We start from the raw sequence: 12,894 nt of genomic DNA, 5'->3' as shown, positions 1-12,894 counted from the left end.
TCTTTTAAAAAGCCAAGCTCTCCTGTACCCTTTCAGCCATATCAGTGGTTTGGAAATACTTATGACCAGATTTCCATTATTATTATTAGTTTTATCTTTAATAGCTCTCTATATGGTGTTTTACTCCTGTAAACCAGGGAAGAGGCAAAAGGAGCTATGATGTCAGTGGGCAGACCCTGGGTTTCTCTCCACTCTTGTCCAACTGTTGTTCCCGTGGGCCAATCGGGCATCAAAGGCCTCCTCCAGGCACTGTTGGCCACTTGGGGAGTTGTCCTCAGGCCCAAAGAGAAAATGCTGGGTGGTTGGTCTGCAGCAGCTGCAGGCCCTGCAGGCAGCAGGGTGGGCTAAGGGTCCTCCTGGTTTGACTCCACCTCTTTTTTGGTTTCAGGCCCTGATTTTGGTGGTTGTGCTGGGCTGGGTGTTTGTCCCCATTTACATTAAGGCGGGGGTGAGTATCTGCTCTGTTATTATGTAGTATATATTTCCTGCTGGCAAATATCTGTGTGAACTCGGTCCTCCTGGAAGGCAGAGGAGATTTTCTGGGATAAGTGACTATGACCCGACTCTTTCCTGGTTTATAAGGTTCCTCACTGCTCTCAGGGGCATTAAATAGATCCACCTGGTGACAACTTGACCCTCTAGGAAGCCCTCCTAAGCAGCCTCACCCTATTCAGCATCAGAAACATCACATCCCCTCACACTGGGTGAATACTTGCAAGGCACTGCCGTCCATTTGCTCATGATACGTAACTGCCTGCCCCTTCATTTACAAACATCAGCAGCCCTTGTTTGCTGAGCGTGCAGCTGGTACTTAACTACCAAATGCACGCTCAGTCTCTCGACTAAAGCTCTCTGACATTTTACATAAGAGAGCTTTAGCATCATCTGTCCAGTGAGATATATGAGCACCTACCACATGTATATCTATACGTTAGGAGCTGAAAGCAATAAGGAAGAAGCACAGGCAGGCTCTGCATCTTCTGGAGGCTCCTGGACTATTGGTGACACGTGTCTGATTCCAGGAATCAGCAGGCTCAGGGTTGAGGGTACGAGACAGAGTGTGGTTGGAATTTGCAGAAAGGAACTGGGAGAGCAGTTGAGCTGGCCTGAAGCCACAGTCCTTGGCGAGGCTTATGTTGTAGAGCAGGGTGAAGCACACACCCAGTCTGGCCACCTTGTTTGGTGCACTTAAAAGGTACCACCGTGGTTGTGATGTCTTGTTCGCAGTAGGTGCTTTGTGTAGGAATATCTATCTGTTTATCTATCCCCTCCTCCTTCAGGGCAGGGCTCTGCCTTCTTGGTTATGTGCAGTCACGTATTCATTAAAAACTTGTTTATTGGGCACCTTCTGTGTCCTGGGATGAGAGCCAACTGCCTCTGCAGTGGTAGGACATGTGGGACTGAGATGAGCAAATGGCTGGAAGACGAGGACATTTGGCCACTTCGCAGCCTTCTCTGACCAGCGAGCATTAACACCTCTGACACCAGGGTGGATGCCCCTGCTCTGCTTGCTCTGGGCCTTCTGATCACTCTGGCTGGTGGTGACCGTCCTTCCATCCCATGCAGGTGGTGACAATGCCAGAGTACCTGCGGAAGCGATTTGGAGGCAAGCGGATCCAGGTCTACCTCTCCGTTCTGTCCCTGTTGCTCTACATTTTCACCAAGATTTCAGTGAGTTCTCTGCCCTGGGGGCTGAGCACTGGCTGCCTCAGAACCTGCCCATCCTATCTCCTCAGCACATGCTGGCCCAGCAAAGGGCGGTGCTATATGTTTCTATTAACTTGGTCCCTTAGGCCTTCTTGCTTCTGAGGGTAAAGTCCTATTTCACACATCAAGGAGTGAACACGTGGAACAGCTTTTCCTCTACTGTGGGGAAGGTTGAAGACGTAAATGGTTCAAGAAGGTTCGGTGAAAGCTGTTCTTAATCGAAGATTAAAAGAGAGTTAGGGGGACTTCCCTGGTGGTCCAGTGGTAAAGAACCTGTCCTGCAATGCAGGGGACATGGATTCGACCTCTGGTTGGGGAACTAAGCCTGCGTGCCATAACTATTGAGCCCTCGTGCCTCAACGAGAGAGTTCATGTGCTGCAAACTATGCCTGTGCACTCTGGAGCCCGTGTGCACATGCATGGGCGCACGTGCACACCACAACTAGAGAGTGAAAACCCCCATGCCACTGCTAGAGAGAAGCCCATGCGCTGCAGCGAAAAGATCCCGCGAGCCTCAGTGAAGATCCCGCAGGCCGCAACTAAGACCCAATGCAGCCAAAAATAAATAAATAAATAAATAAATAAATAAATAAATAAATAAAGGGAGTTAGGGATGCCTGAGGGCTGGCCCCGACCTTAGAGGTAGCCATAGCCTTTATGCCCTGTCAGGGTCAGAATCTGGCTCCAGGTGACATTTCTGATGCGCTGGAACGTGGGCAGTCAGGGACCACTGTGGAAGGGAGCTCAGCGATTCCCCCTCTTCTCTGTGAACAGGGAAACAGAAACCCTGGGGAGGGAGATTCTTGCTCAGGGGTAGGACCCAGACTGCTGGCTCCAGCTCACTGTCCTTTTCACTGCCTGAGGCTTCTTATATTTGTTCAGAATCAGCTTCCTGGGCCTCTAGTTGCTAACCCGCCAGGGGATTTTTGCTGTCTCTGACCCCAGCCACTGGGATTGACCCCCTTCCATTTAGCCTGCTTCCCTGCCAACCCGGAACTACAGGCCCCAATATGCAGAGCTGGCATTTCTCAGGGATTGGCTAGCTACTGGGGTGTGTTTGAGAGCTGTGCAGAGTTCTTGGCTGACCCACTGGAGCAAGTCTTGAATTCCTTCTTCACTTCTCTTTTCCTTTCTTGAAAATGTTCAAGTCAACTCCTTTTGATGGTAAAACAAAACAAAGAGAAAGACCTGGGAAACCATTGAAGTTCTGAGATGTAAACTTCTCCTGACAGCCCCAAAAGATGGCAGGAAGAAAAAAGTCTGTTGATAGCTCTTGCCTGGCATTTTTTTTTTTTCATCCTTAAGGAGATTGTCAATCTGATAAAGGTTAAAGCCACAGTGAAAAAAGAATTTACAAAGAAGGAAAATGTGAATAACGGAAAGAAAATAGGGCCTTGGTAAGAAAACTATCTAGGGGAATAACTGGAGGAAGCATGAGGTTGAGGAGGAGCTGGGCTCCAGCAGTGACCTGGGGACAGTAGCATATTGCTTTACTTCTCTGAAACTTAGCTTCTTTGTGAGCAGGATGGGGATAAAAATTCCTGCCTTGCCTACCTCCCTGGGTGGTAGTAAGGATCAAGTGCATTTTCTTGAAAACATGAAGTGTTTTGGGGATGTAAGATATCTTGATGATGAACATGAGAACCGTTGGCGCCCCATGTAAGAAGCTCCCTGGATTGCTTTAGCACCCTAGCGTAGCTCGAGCAGAAGCCTATGTATTCTGGATTCTAGGCCCTTATTAGATATATGATTTGCAGATATTTTCTCCCATTCTTTAGGCTGTCTTTTCACTTTCTTGGTAGTGTCCTTTGATGCATAAAAGTTTTAAATCTTGATAGAATCCAGCTTATCTTTTTTTCCCTTTTGTTATTCATGCTTTTGGTATCATTTCTAAGAATCTTTTGCCAAATCCAAGGGCAGAGAGAGAAATGGCATTTTCTGAGCTCACATAGGAAGTGGCTCCAGCTTTCCCCCTTAGCCAGCAGTTACCAAGTACTCACTGCTCTATGAGAGGGGTTATCTCATGGCTATGGTCAATTTTCTTCTTTTTTCTCATCCTTCCCCATCCAGCACCAAAGGTGAAATTGGACCAATCTCAGTACTTGTAAAAGATCTGCCCTGGCTGAAATCTGAGTCAGTTGGATCTGAACTGAGCCTTTTCCTCTAGTTAGGTAAGGTAATGAAAAAATAACTGCTCATGCGTTTATTTCCCCAATTACTTAAAACTGAGAAAACAACAATATTAAATAACATTTTCAATTTTTTTTTTATTTTGGAAATTTTCAGACATACACAAGCAGAGATAGAATAGTGTAGTAAGTACTCATGGACCTAATTCTTATCACTTGGCTTTCACAATGAACAATATTTTGCCATTCTTGGTTCATCTCTCCCTTTCCACCTTTTTCCTCCAACAGTATTTTACGTCAAATCCCAGACATCATGTCATTTCACTGTAAATTCTTTGGAATGCCCCTTTTGCTTTTAAAGAACTTAACCATTGTGCTATTATCATGCTTAACAAAATTTATGGTAATTTCTTAATTTAAGTAGTTTAATACCTGGTCTATATCCAGATTTTCCTGATTATCTGAAAAATGTCTTCCTATAGTTGATTTGTTTGAATCAGGATTCAGACGAAATCTACACATTGCATCTGACTATTCCTTCTTTAGAAGATATATATATATATATATATATATATATCTATCTTCAGCCTATCACAATAATTTTTCCCTTTTATGCTATTACCTTCTATATGCATATACTTTTTTTTTTTTTGGATTGGGTTGTCTTTTTTATTGTTGAGTTGAAAGTGTTGTTTATACATGAATACTTGAGCCTTATCTGATACATGATTTGCAAATATTCTCCCATTCTTGTAGTTCGTCTTTTCACTTTCTTTAGTGTCCTTTGATACACAAAAGTTTTTTGTTTTTGTTTTTTAAATTTATTTATTTTTGGCTGCCTTGGGTCTTTGTTGTGTGCAGGCTTTCTCTAGTTGTGGTGAGAGGGGGCTACCCTTTGAGGTGTGGGCTTCTCATTGAGGTGGCTTCTCTTGTTGTGGAGCTCGGGCTCTCGGTGTGGGCTTCAGTAGTTGCAGCATGTGGGCTCAGTAGTTGTGGCTTGAGGGCTCTAGAGCACAGACTCAGTGGTTTTGGCACATGGGCTTAGTTGCTTCTCAGCATGTGGGATCTTCCCCGACCAGGGCTCGAACCCGTGTCCCCTGCATTGGCAGGTGGATTCCTAACCACTGTGCCACCAGGGAAGTCCTGCACAAAAGTTTTAAATCTTGATGAAGTCTGAATTATCTGTTTTTCCTTTTGTTGCTCACGCTTTTGGTGTCATTTCTAAGAATCCATTGCCAAATTCAAGATTGTGAAGATTGAACGCTGTGTTTGTTCTTATGAGTTTTATAGTCTTTGCTCTTACATTCAGATATTTGATCCATTTTGAGTGATTTTTGTATATGATGTGAAGTAGAGTCCAATTCCCCCAGCACCATTTGTTGAAGAGACTATCATGTCCCCACTGAATGGTCTCAGTGGGAACACGTGCTCAGGGACTGGGTCGATCGGGCTTTATCTTGGAGTTGGGACTGACACCCAGCCTTACTGCTCCCTCCCTGCCCAGCTTCCTGGGCAGTAAAGTGCTACTGCCCTTGACTGCTACCTGTGTGCTTTCCCTGACTACATGATTATTCTACCTCTGCTTACTCTTCTTTTCCTTCAGGATAGTTTTTAATTACACGATGAAAACCTTGGGCATTCCAGCCTGATTTCCTTAGAGACTGGTATGCATAGCCGGGACTGGGAGTTGCTGGGAGGGGTGGAGAAATCGGGCTTCCTGCGGGAGGGAAGGGCGGGTGCAAGAGGAGAGAAGGAATGTGAGTGGGACGGTGGGGGAGGCGATCCTGGCACTAGTGGGAAGCTGGTGCGGGAACTGCTTCTTGCCCCTTGCTTCAGCTTGTGATGTGGCATCTGTCTGCTGAGCGTGTGTTCAGGAGGAGGAGGGCCCTGGAATTCCCTTTCTTGGAAGCAAGTCTTCTCCAAGTCCACAGTTCCTGTGGGTGAAAGTCTGTGGACTGAGCTTTGCCCTTGGAGCTGATGTAGCAGTCATCGAATAAATAAGCTTCGTGCTCAACTGCTTTGCCTGCCTTCCCAACCACCTCACCTATGGTTCAGGTTACTGATTAAACCTCCCTGGACTTGGGAGCCCCCAGGTACCTGAGAGGCACCCTCCCTCAGCTCAGATCCTGATGGAGTCCATCCCCTAGCAGTCGGCTGTTTCTGAATTTTACTTTAGAACAGTACTTAGTATGGGCTGCACCCTTTCTGTGTGAGTTCTGGGGTTCCTTACTGGAGGTCCTACCAGTTTCACCTGCTGCCCAGAAACAGCGATCCCTTGAATAATGCATACGAAGGATGATAGCTGCCTTTAATTTAGTGCCAATAGCTTTACTTAGTCTCTAGTCGGGGTTTAGCTTATTCCATCTCCAGTCCTCATAAGAGTGCTGCGTGGGTGGGGATTTTTATTTAATTTTCCACTTCATGGAAGAGAAAACTGAGTCTCAGAGAAGTTAAATCATTTGTCCCAAATCACATAGCTAGTGTATGGCAAAACCAGGACTGGAGTCTGGGTCTCTCTAGTCCCAGTGTCTGTGTTCTCACAGTTCTGCTCTGGGCTTGGATGGGATGAAGGCATAGGATAACAGAATGGGATAGATCGTCTAGGTCTATGATCTATGCTCCCATTTTATAGAGAAGAGAAAGGGCTTTGTGGGGTTAAACCACAGCAGAACTAGGTTGAGAAGCAGAGTCCCTGATACTGAATCGAAACCTTTTGACATTATGTCCCCCTGCTTTCTAAGTCCAGTACAAACAGGTCAAAATTCAAGACCTTGGGGAAAATTAAAATAGCCAATTCAATGACCTTCCAATATAAATGAGTTTCTGAGAGTAGGATTTGAGGACTGAAGGGAGAAAGAATATAATCTGTACACTGGGTGTATGAAGGATCTGAAGGTGGGACATCCAGGCAGTGGGGAAGGACAGGGAAGGGCCAGACAGGCAAGGCTTTGTCTTTGTAAATTTGACTGACTTCACCATTGGTCACAGAGCATGAAATCTTTAAAAGAATTACACTGATACTGACCGTACTTGCTGGGAGCTCACATTAAGATACACGTGCATTCAGGGCTTATGGACAAAAGGAAAGAATTGTTGATTAACAAAGGAAGGTAATCATGTATTTATATTGCACACAAACAGCGATTAATAACTATTGTTGTGTGTGGGGAGGCATGGGTAAGAAGAGGGGACTGGCCTTGTGAGATCCATGTCCAGACGGGGAACAACCAGGGAGCTGCCAGGAAGGCTCTGGGGGGAATGTAGGGATCCAGTGGGCATGTAATTGATAGGAGAGAAAAAGTGAAATGCATGTCAGGTGCAGAGTCCCAGATGTGGCCCAGGCCACTGAACAGGGGTGGGTGGGGTCTTGACGGTGGCTGCCATCTTGTGGCTGTGTCCTTTTGGATTCTGAGACCCAGACTTGATTGTTCCTCCATGTAATGCTCTGAATTTTATAGGCTCCTTCCCGCCCACCCACTCCACCCCAGCACCCTGCCTTATCGAGTTCGGAGAAGCATTCCGTTGTGTAAAATTTCCTGGCATCATGGATCTTATTCAAATGTGTGCAGTCACTTGAGATAAAGCCTCGGATTTTATAAATTACATGTGATGGCCAAATGCCCCCATTCATATTTCCTGGGGCTATTATCACAGATCACAACTGTAATAAACTTTTATAGCAACTTCGCTGTTTTGGATCCTTGGGTGAAAATGAGAGTTTTGGCTTTGAATGCTTATCGCCTGGTTCATTCACTCACGAATGGAAAGAGAAAACCTCATGCCAGGCAAGATTTACTAGGTGCGCAGGCTTCTCACTGCAGTGGCTTCTCTTGTTGCAAAGCACAGATGGGCTCTAGACACTCGGGCTTCAGTAGTTGTGGCTCAAGGGCTCTAGAGTTTAGGCTCAGTAGTTGTGGCACATGGGCTTAGTTGCTCCACGGCATGTGGGATCTTCCCGGCCCAGGGATTGAACCCGTGTTCCCTGCATTGGCAGGCAGATTCTTAACCACTGCACTACCAGGGAAGTCCCGACTCTTACCTTTCAATGTTGTGGGAAGGTCATTGGATTTGGAGACAGAAAACCTGAATTTTAGCCCTTGAGCAAGTCACTGACTTTTTCTCATTCATCTATAAAGTGGAGACAATTTTTTTTTCCTCTTACCTTGATTTGAGAAGCAGAACAATGTATGTATCTAGAAGTCCTTGGTCAACTGTACAATCCCCTAGATACGGAGAGGAAAATACCCTAGTGAAGTAAGGAAATGTTTGGGCACCTAAGAGACCCCAAGACAGATGTCAGAGTGTCCCAGCTAACGTAAGCTTAGCTGTGATGTCCCCAGGCACACCTGCTGGCTTTCAGGGTTCCAAGGGCAGAAAGAATTCATTCTTGAAGTCAAGGATGACTCATGAAAGGAAGAATTTGTCCTAGGTTTCTTCAATTCGTGAGAGAGGTTTTCTTGGAATTCTTTATCTGCCTTGTTAGCTGGAAGCAGAGTGCATATTATAAGAACAAGATTTCGATTAGCCCAACACTTCCCCGAAGTCTATAAAGACTTCGTTTATAGTGTTGTCTTAGGAATCGTCTGTTATTCGTTTGTGACTAACGACAGCAAGGCAAATATTAATGAGGGTATCATAGTCTACTGTGGCCTGTTGTCATAAAGCATTACAAATTAACTACCCTGGAAAGTAAAGCAACCAAGGACAGTTTAAAGGCAGTAGCAGCCTTGGAATTTTTTTATAGTTCACTTATGCTTATTAGCTAATCCACTGAATCTAAAGTGTGCACATTTAACAGCATTCCAACAAATGGAACCCCTTCAACTGTAATAACTTTAGGGACAGTACAGAGGCCTCAGAGGGGAGGGATTGGCATTGTGAATATTCATCACAATTTCAGGTGGCCCAGAGTGCAGAGTCAAGCAGAAGTGACCATTCCATCCTTAGCGAGGTCACTGTGCAGCTGGGGGCTCTTTCTTCCTCTTCAGCTTTAGCTGCTGCAGAGGGTGAGGTAGAAGAGATCTCAGACCTGGGAGGGGAATGCTTTCTTTGGCTACAGGTCTTTCCCACTTCTAGCCACTGAGAATCACAAGCCCCAGGAGCCAGAACTTCCCACTTTAAAGATGAGAACACTGAGACATGGAAGAGGTGAAATATTTTCTTCAAGGTCACTCAGGCCTGTAGTGGCAGCACTGAGGTTGAAACCCAGGTCCTCTCACCACCAGCCCTGAGGGCGGGGGTTTCTTTCATCTCTCCCCACCTCCTGGGTTTGCCTTTCTTCCTCTTCCAGGGAAGACAATGACAGTAGGTCCCCTGGGACTAGAGAATCTGCAGGGAGCTAAGGCACTAGGTCCTCAGGAGGCCCAACTTGCAGGAGAGGCTAGGCATTAGCACAGAAGCTTGGAGTTGGTGTAAGACGAGCTTTCTGCCAACCAGGAGGCAGGGAATAGGAGATTTGGTTGGTGGGGACCTGAGCCACTGGAGGACACCGAAGAGCTGCAAGGAGGTGTAGAGGGGACGATAAGAATCGAGAGAAGATATGAGGGCGCCCTTCCCCGGGGCTCTGACCAGGTGGCCCTTTACATACCCTGAAATCTGTTCAATTCTATGCAATAAAACAGCTCTCGCGTGGCATCTAGAGGAAGTCTAGTTTCTTTTGGATATACAGATTTGAAAACACAAGATTCACCACCATCATCCCTTAATGCTGTCCCTCTGGTAGTATTTTGGAGATGACATGAACATTCATTTTGGGTAACTCCAGTGCTCTCTGCAACTGCTCCATCCAGCCAAGTAGAAAGTTCTTTATGGGGATAAATGAGGCAGGGAGAAAAAGCACTGCATCGAGAACTGGTGAATTCAGGGGTGAAGAGGGAGCAATCCTCCCTAAACTTACACGAGATAATCTAGTTAAAACTACCTATCGCCAAGCCTGCCACACGAGAGGTTCTTGGTGATTCTCTGGTTGTGTCGAGTCCAGATGGGTCCCATCTGGGCAGAGGAGATAAAATTATGATGTTGCCAACCTCTCTCTCCACCCCAGGGTGAGGGTGGGCTTCCCGCTCATGGACTCCAGCACGCAAACTTGCTTTTGGGAATGGATCTGATAAACCTTTTACACTGAGATGTAAACAAAGGATAATACCTCAGAGCAGCAGTCTACAGAGTGGGTTGGGAGGAACCTGAAGGTGTTAATGGTTGTTCCTTGGCAAACAAAGTTTCATAGTTGAATAAGTTTGTGAAGGGTCATTTACTGTGTTTTCCTCCTGGGGATTCACAGTACATTAAAGGCTCAGAGAAGTGTGGTAAAGAAGCTGCCTTAACTTTGTTTAATCCAGCATTTCACAGACATCTCTGACTATGGAATTCTTTTATTTTTATTATTTTATTTTTTATCGTGGAATATCTGTTATCATCTCGAATAAAGCCTGTTGGGAAATTTAGAAATAGAGAATGACTCTCTTTCAGGTGTTCATATCCTTTTGTTATTTTTATTTTATTGTGGTAAGAACACTTAGCTTGCCCTCTCGCCTCGTGACAGGTTTTGAGTGTACGGTACATGTTGTTGACTAGGTACGATGTTGTGTGGCAGCTCTTTAGAGCTTTTTCATCTTACTTAACTAAGACATTATACCTGTCGATCAATAACTCCCCCTTCCTCCAGCCCCTGATAACAGCCATTCCAGTCTCAGACTTTATGCATTTGACTATTTTAGAAACCACATGTACATGGAATTGTGCACTATTTGTCTTTCATATTCTCAACAGGGGATAAAAACATGACCCTCTAATTGTGGGATTTCAGCCAAAGGGCAAGGGGGTGTGGCCAACGTGGGGCCCCAGAAATCACAGGCATCGACGCTACTTGGGAGTCGGCTTCTGCTAACCCCTCCAAGCTCTCGTCCCTGTCGCTGCAGCTGATGAGCCTCAGGCAGGCCCGCCGCACCCTGCAGCCAGCTGGCCTCTCTCACCCCAACCCCACCTCTCCTCTCCTTCCAGGCAGACATCTTCTCTGGGGCCATATTCATCAACTTGGCCATGGGCCTGAATCTGTACTTGGCCATCTTTATCTTACTGGCAATCACTGCCCTTTACACAATCACAGGTGAGTCCACTCGAATGACTCAGTCCAAGCCCAGCTTGGGGTTAGGCACTCGTGAGGGTGAAAGGAAGTAGGAGATGTGGCTTCTCCTCTCGAGGAAGAGATCCACCCAGGAAACAGTTTGAGGAAAGAGTTGAAGGGGCCCCAGAAAAATCCAGTGTTAGTGGGAAGAGTCAGGACAGCTTCTTACAGGAGGTGGGGCATGGCTTGGCCTTGCAGGTTGTGGAGAGAACTTGGCTGAGTTGGGAGAAGCAGGGAGGGAGTGCTGTGCGCCGGGAGAGGTGGGAGCCAGGGAATGGAGTCAGGCATGGGAGCAGGGGGATGTGGCAGGGTGAGCAAGCAGGCAGCGTTAGGCTGGGTGGGAGCGGGGCGGCCAATGGGAAGAAGTTAAGGGTGGGGGAGGTGTAGGTGATGATAAGACCTGATGGTTCAAGTGGGGTCACATGTAGGGGCCTTGGAAGCCAGATAGAGGCCTTGGATAGAGGCCTTTGGATAGAAGCCCACATCAGTGATAGGGACTGGGAGGCACTGTAGGGAGGAAGGGAGGGAGTAACACACAGAGACTTTGGAGGAAGACTCAAGAGGTGACGGGAGAAGCTGGCGATATGAGTGACCATTGGGGGCACCTTTGCAGAGGTTGCTCTGCCCAGTTAGGGGGGCCAGGGTCAGTGATGGAACTTGCTGCCCAGCTGGAGCCCTGCGGTGCTGGGGACAAGCAGTCACTCAGGTGGTCCGAGAGAAGAGAGAGTGGAAGTGCAAGTAGCCCTTTGAAATGTGCTGATTTGGTCATGTCCCCAGACATCTTGCAGAGATATCAGCTCTTTGCTCCGCCCTGCCTTCGTTTGCAGCAGACGCTTCTTACCATGGCTGTCTCCTGGCTTAAAGCCGTCACATCAAGCTCTCTGTCCTCAAATAGGGAGAACACTTTCCCCAAGGCCTTCCCAGCATTTTTGTGAAAAGTGGAGATACTGGAACATGCTGGGTGGCAGACTGATGTAACAGGACAAGGGAGGGAAGGAAGGGAAGGCAGGTGGGTAACTGAGGGGTACAGAAGGTGTGCAGAGGGAGAGGAGTGGAGAGGTGAGGGTGGGGAAAGGAGGTTGGCCAACAGGTTGCACTCCTACCTGAGGTCAGATGCATTGTCTCCTTTGCCTGCTTAGGGGGCCTGGCGGCTGTGATTTACACGGACACCTTGCAGACAGCCATCATGCTGGTGGGGTCTTTTATCCTGACTGGATTTGGTAAGTGGGGCTGGGGCAGGCTGTGGAGGCAGGGATGCAGAGGTAGAGGCCCAGGGAGAGAAAAGTGAGTCCAGCTTCCCTGCCTGCCGCTGGCCTAGGCGGTGAGCTGCGCATGCTCTGCCCTCCCCAGGGGAGTGGACAGGCATGGACAGGCCATCACTGTGGGTGTGCAGGGGGCACCTTCCCCGCCCTGGAGGTCTCAGGCTGGGCCTGGCCCAGACATTACCTGGATTCCCTGCTGCCCTCTCTGGACAGTCCGGGCCAGTGGGCCCCAGTATGGGCCTCTGATGTCATGGTCTTCTCTCCATAGAGAAACTGGACAGAAAAAAAAAAAAAGATAAGGTTAACTATCTATTAGGCTAAATATATTTAAATGTTGTACCTTAAGTCTCAGATTATGTCATCTATATTTTGATGTTAAATGTCCTTTCTTTTATGAATTGACCATTTTCTTTATTTCCTTATTTGGCGAATTTTTAAAAATCAGCCACTCTGTAGTCCCTGTCCCCCCAATTTTGAAATTTTATTTGCCTATGAAACCCCAAGGACAAGACTGGAAACCCTACCAATAGAGGTCCTTATCATGGGAGGATATAAAATGCCATTTTATTTTTAAGGGAGCCTATGCTCTCTGTGTGTCCTGTAAAGCCTCTTATCCTCTCTTTATGCTATGTTTTTTTAGAGCTTCAATTTGTTTCCCCCAGTGGTCCTCAGG

General features: G+C 47.0%; 1 protein-coding gene across 2 annotated transcripts in view; it reads left to right on the top strand.

Annotated features, from left to right (window-relative positions):
• SLC5A1 (solute carrier family 5 member 1) overlaps positions 1 to 12,894 on the top strand; it is a 55,579-nt gene that overhangs the window by 24,648 nt on the left and 18,037 nt on the right. For both annotated transcript variants that reach the window (XM_057745270.1, XM_057745271.1), the window contains exons 4-7: positions 389 to 448; positions 1,567 to 1,671; positions 10,836 to 10,941; positions 12,099 to 12,179. In XM_057745270.1, coding sequence (XP_057601253.1) covers positions 389 to 448; positions 1,567 to 1,671; positions 10,836 to 10,941; positions 12,099 to 12,179 — 352 coding nt within the window. The remainder of the gene's footprint in view (positions 1 to 388; positions 449 to 1,566; positions 1,672 to 10,835; positions 10,942 to 12,098; positions 12,180 to 12,894) is intronic.

The sequence above is a fragment of the Hippopotamus amphibius genome, chromosome 8, assembly GCF_030028045.1.
Source record: "Hippopotamus amphibius kiboko isolate mHipAmp2 chromosome 8, mHipAmp2.hap2, whole genome shotgun sequence".
NCBI lineage: Eukaryota > Metazoa > Chordata > Mammalia > Artiodactyla > Hippopotamidae > Hippopotamus > Hippopotamus amphibius.
The sequence above is the reverse complement of the archived record's forward strand: the minus strand, read 5'-3'. Positions and strand labels throughout refer to the sequence as shown.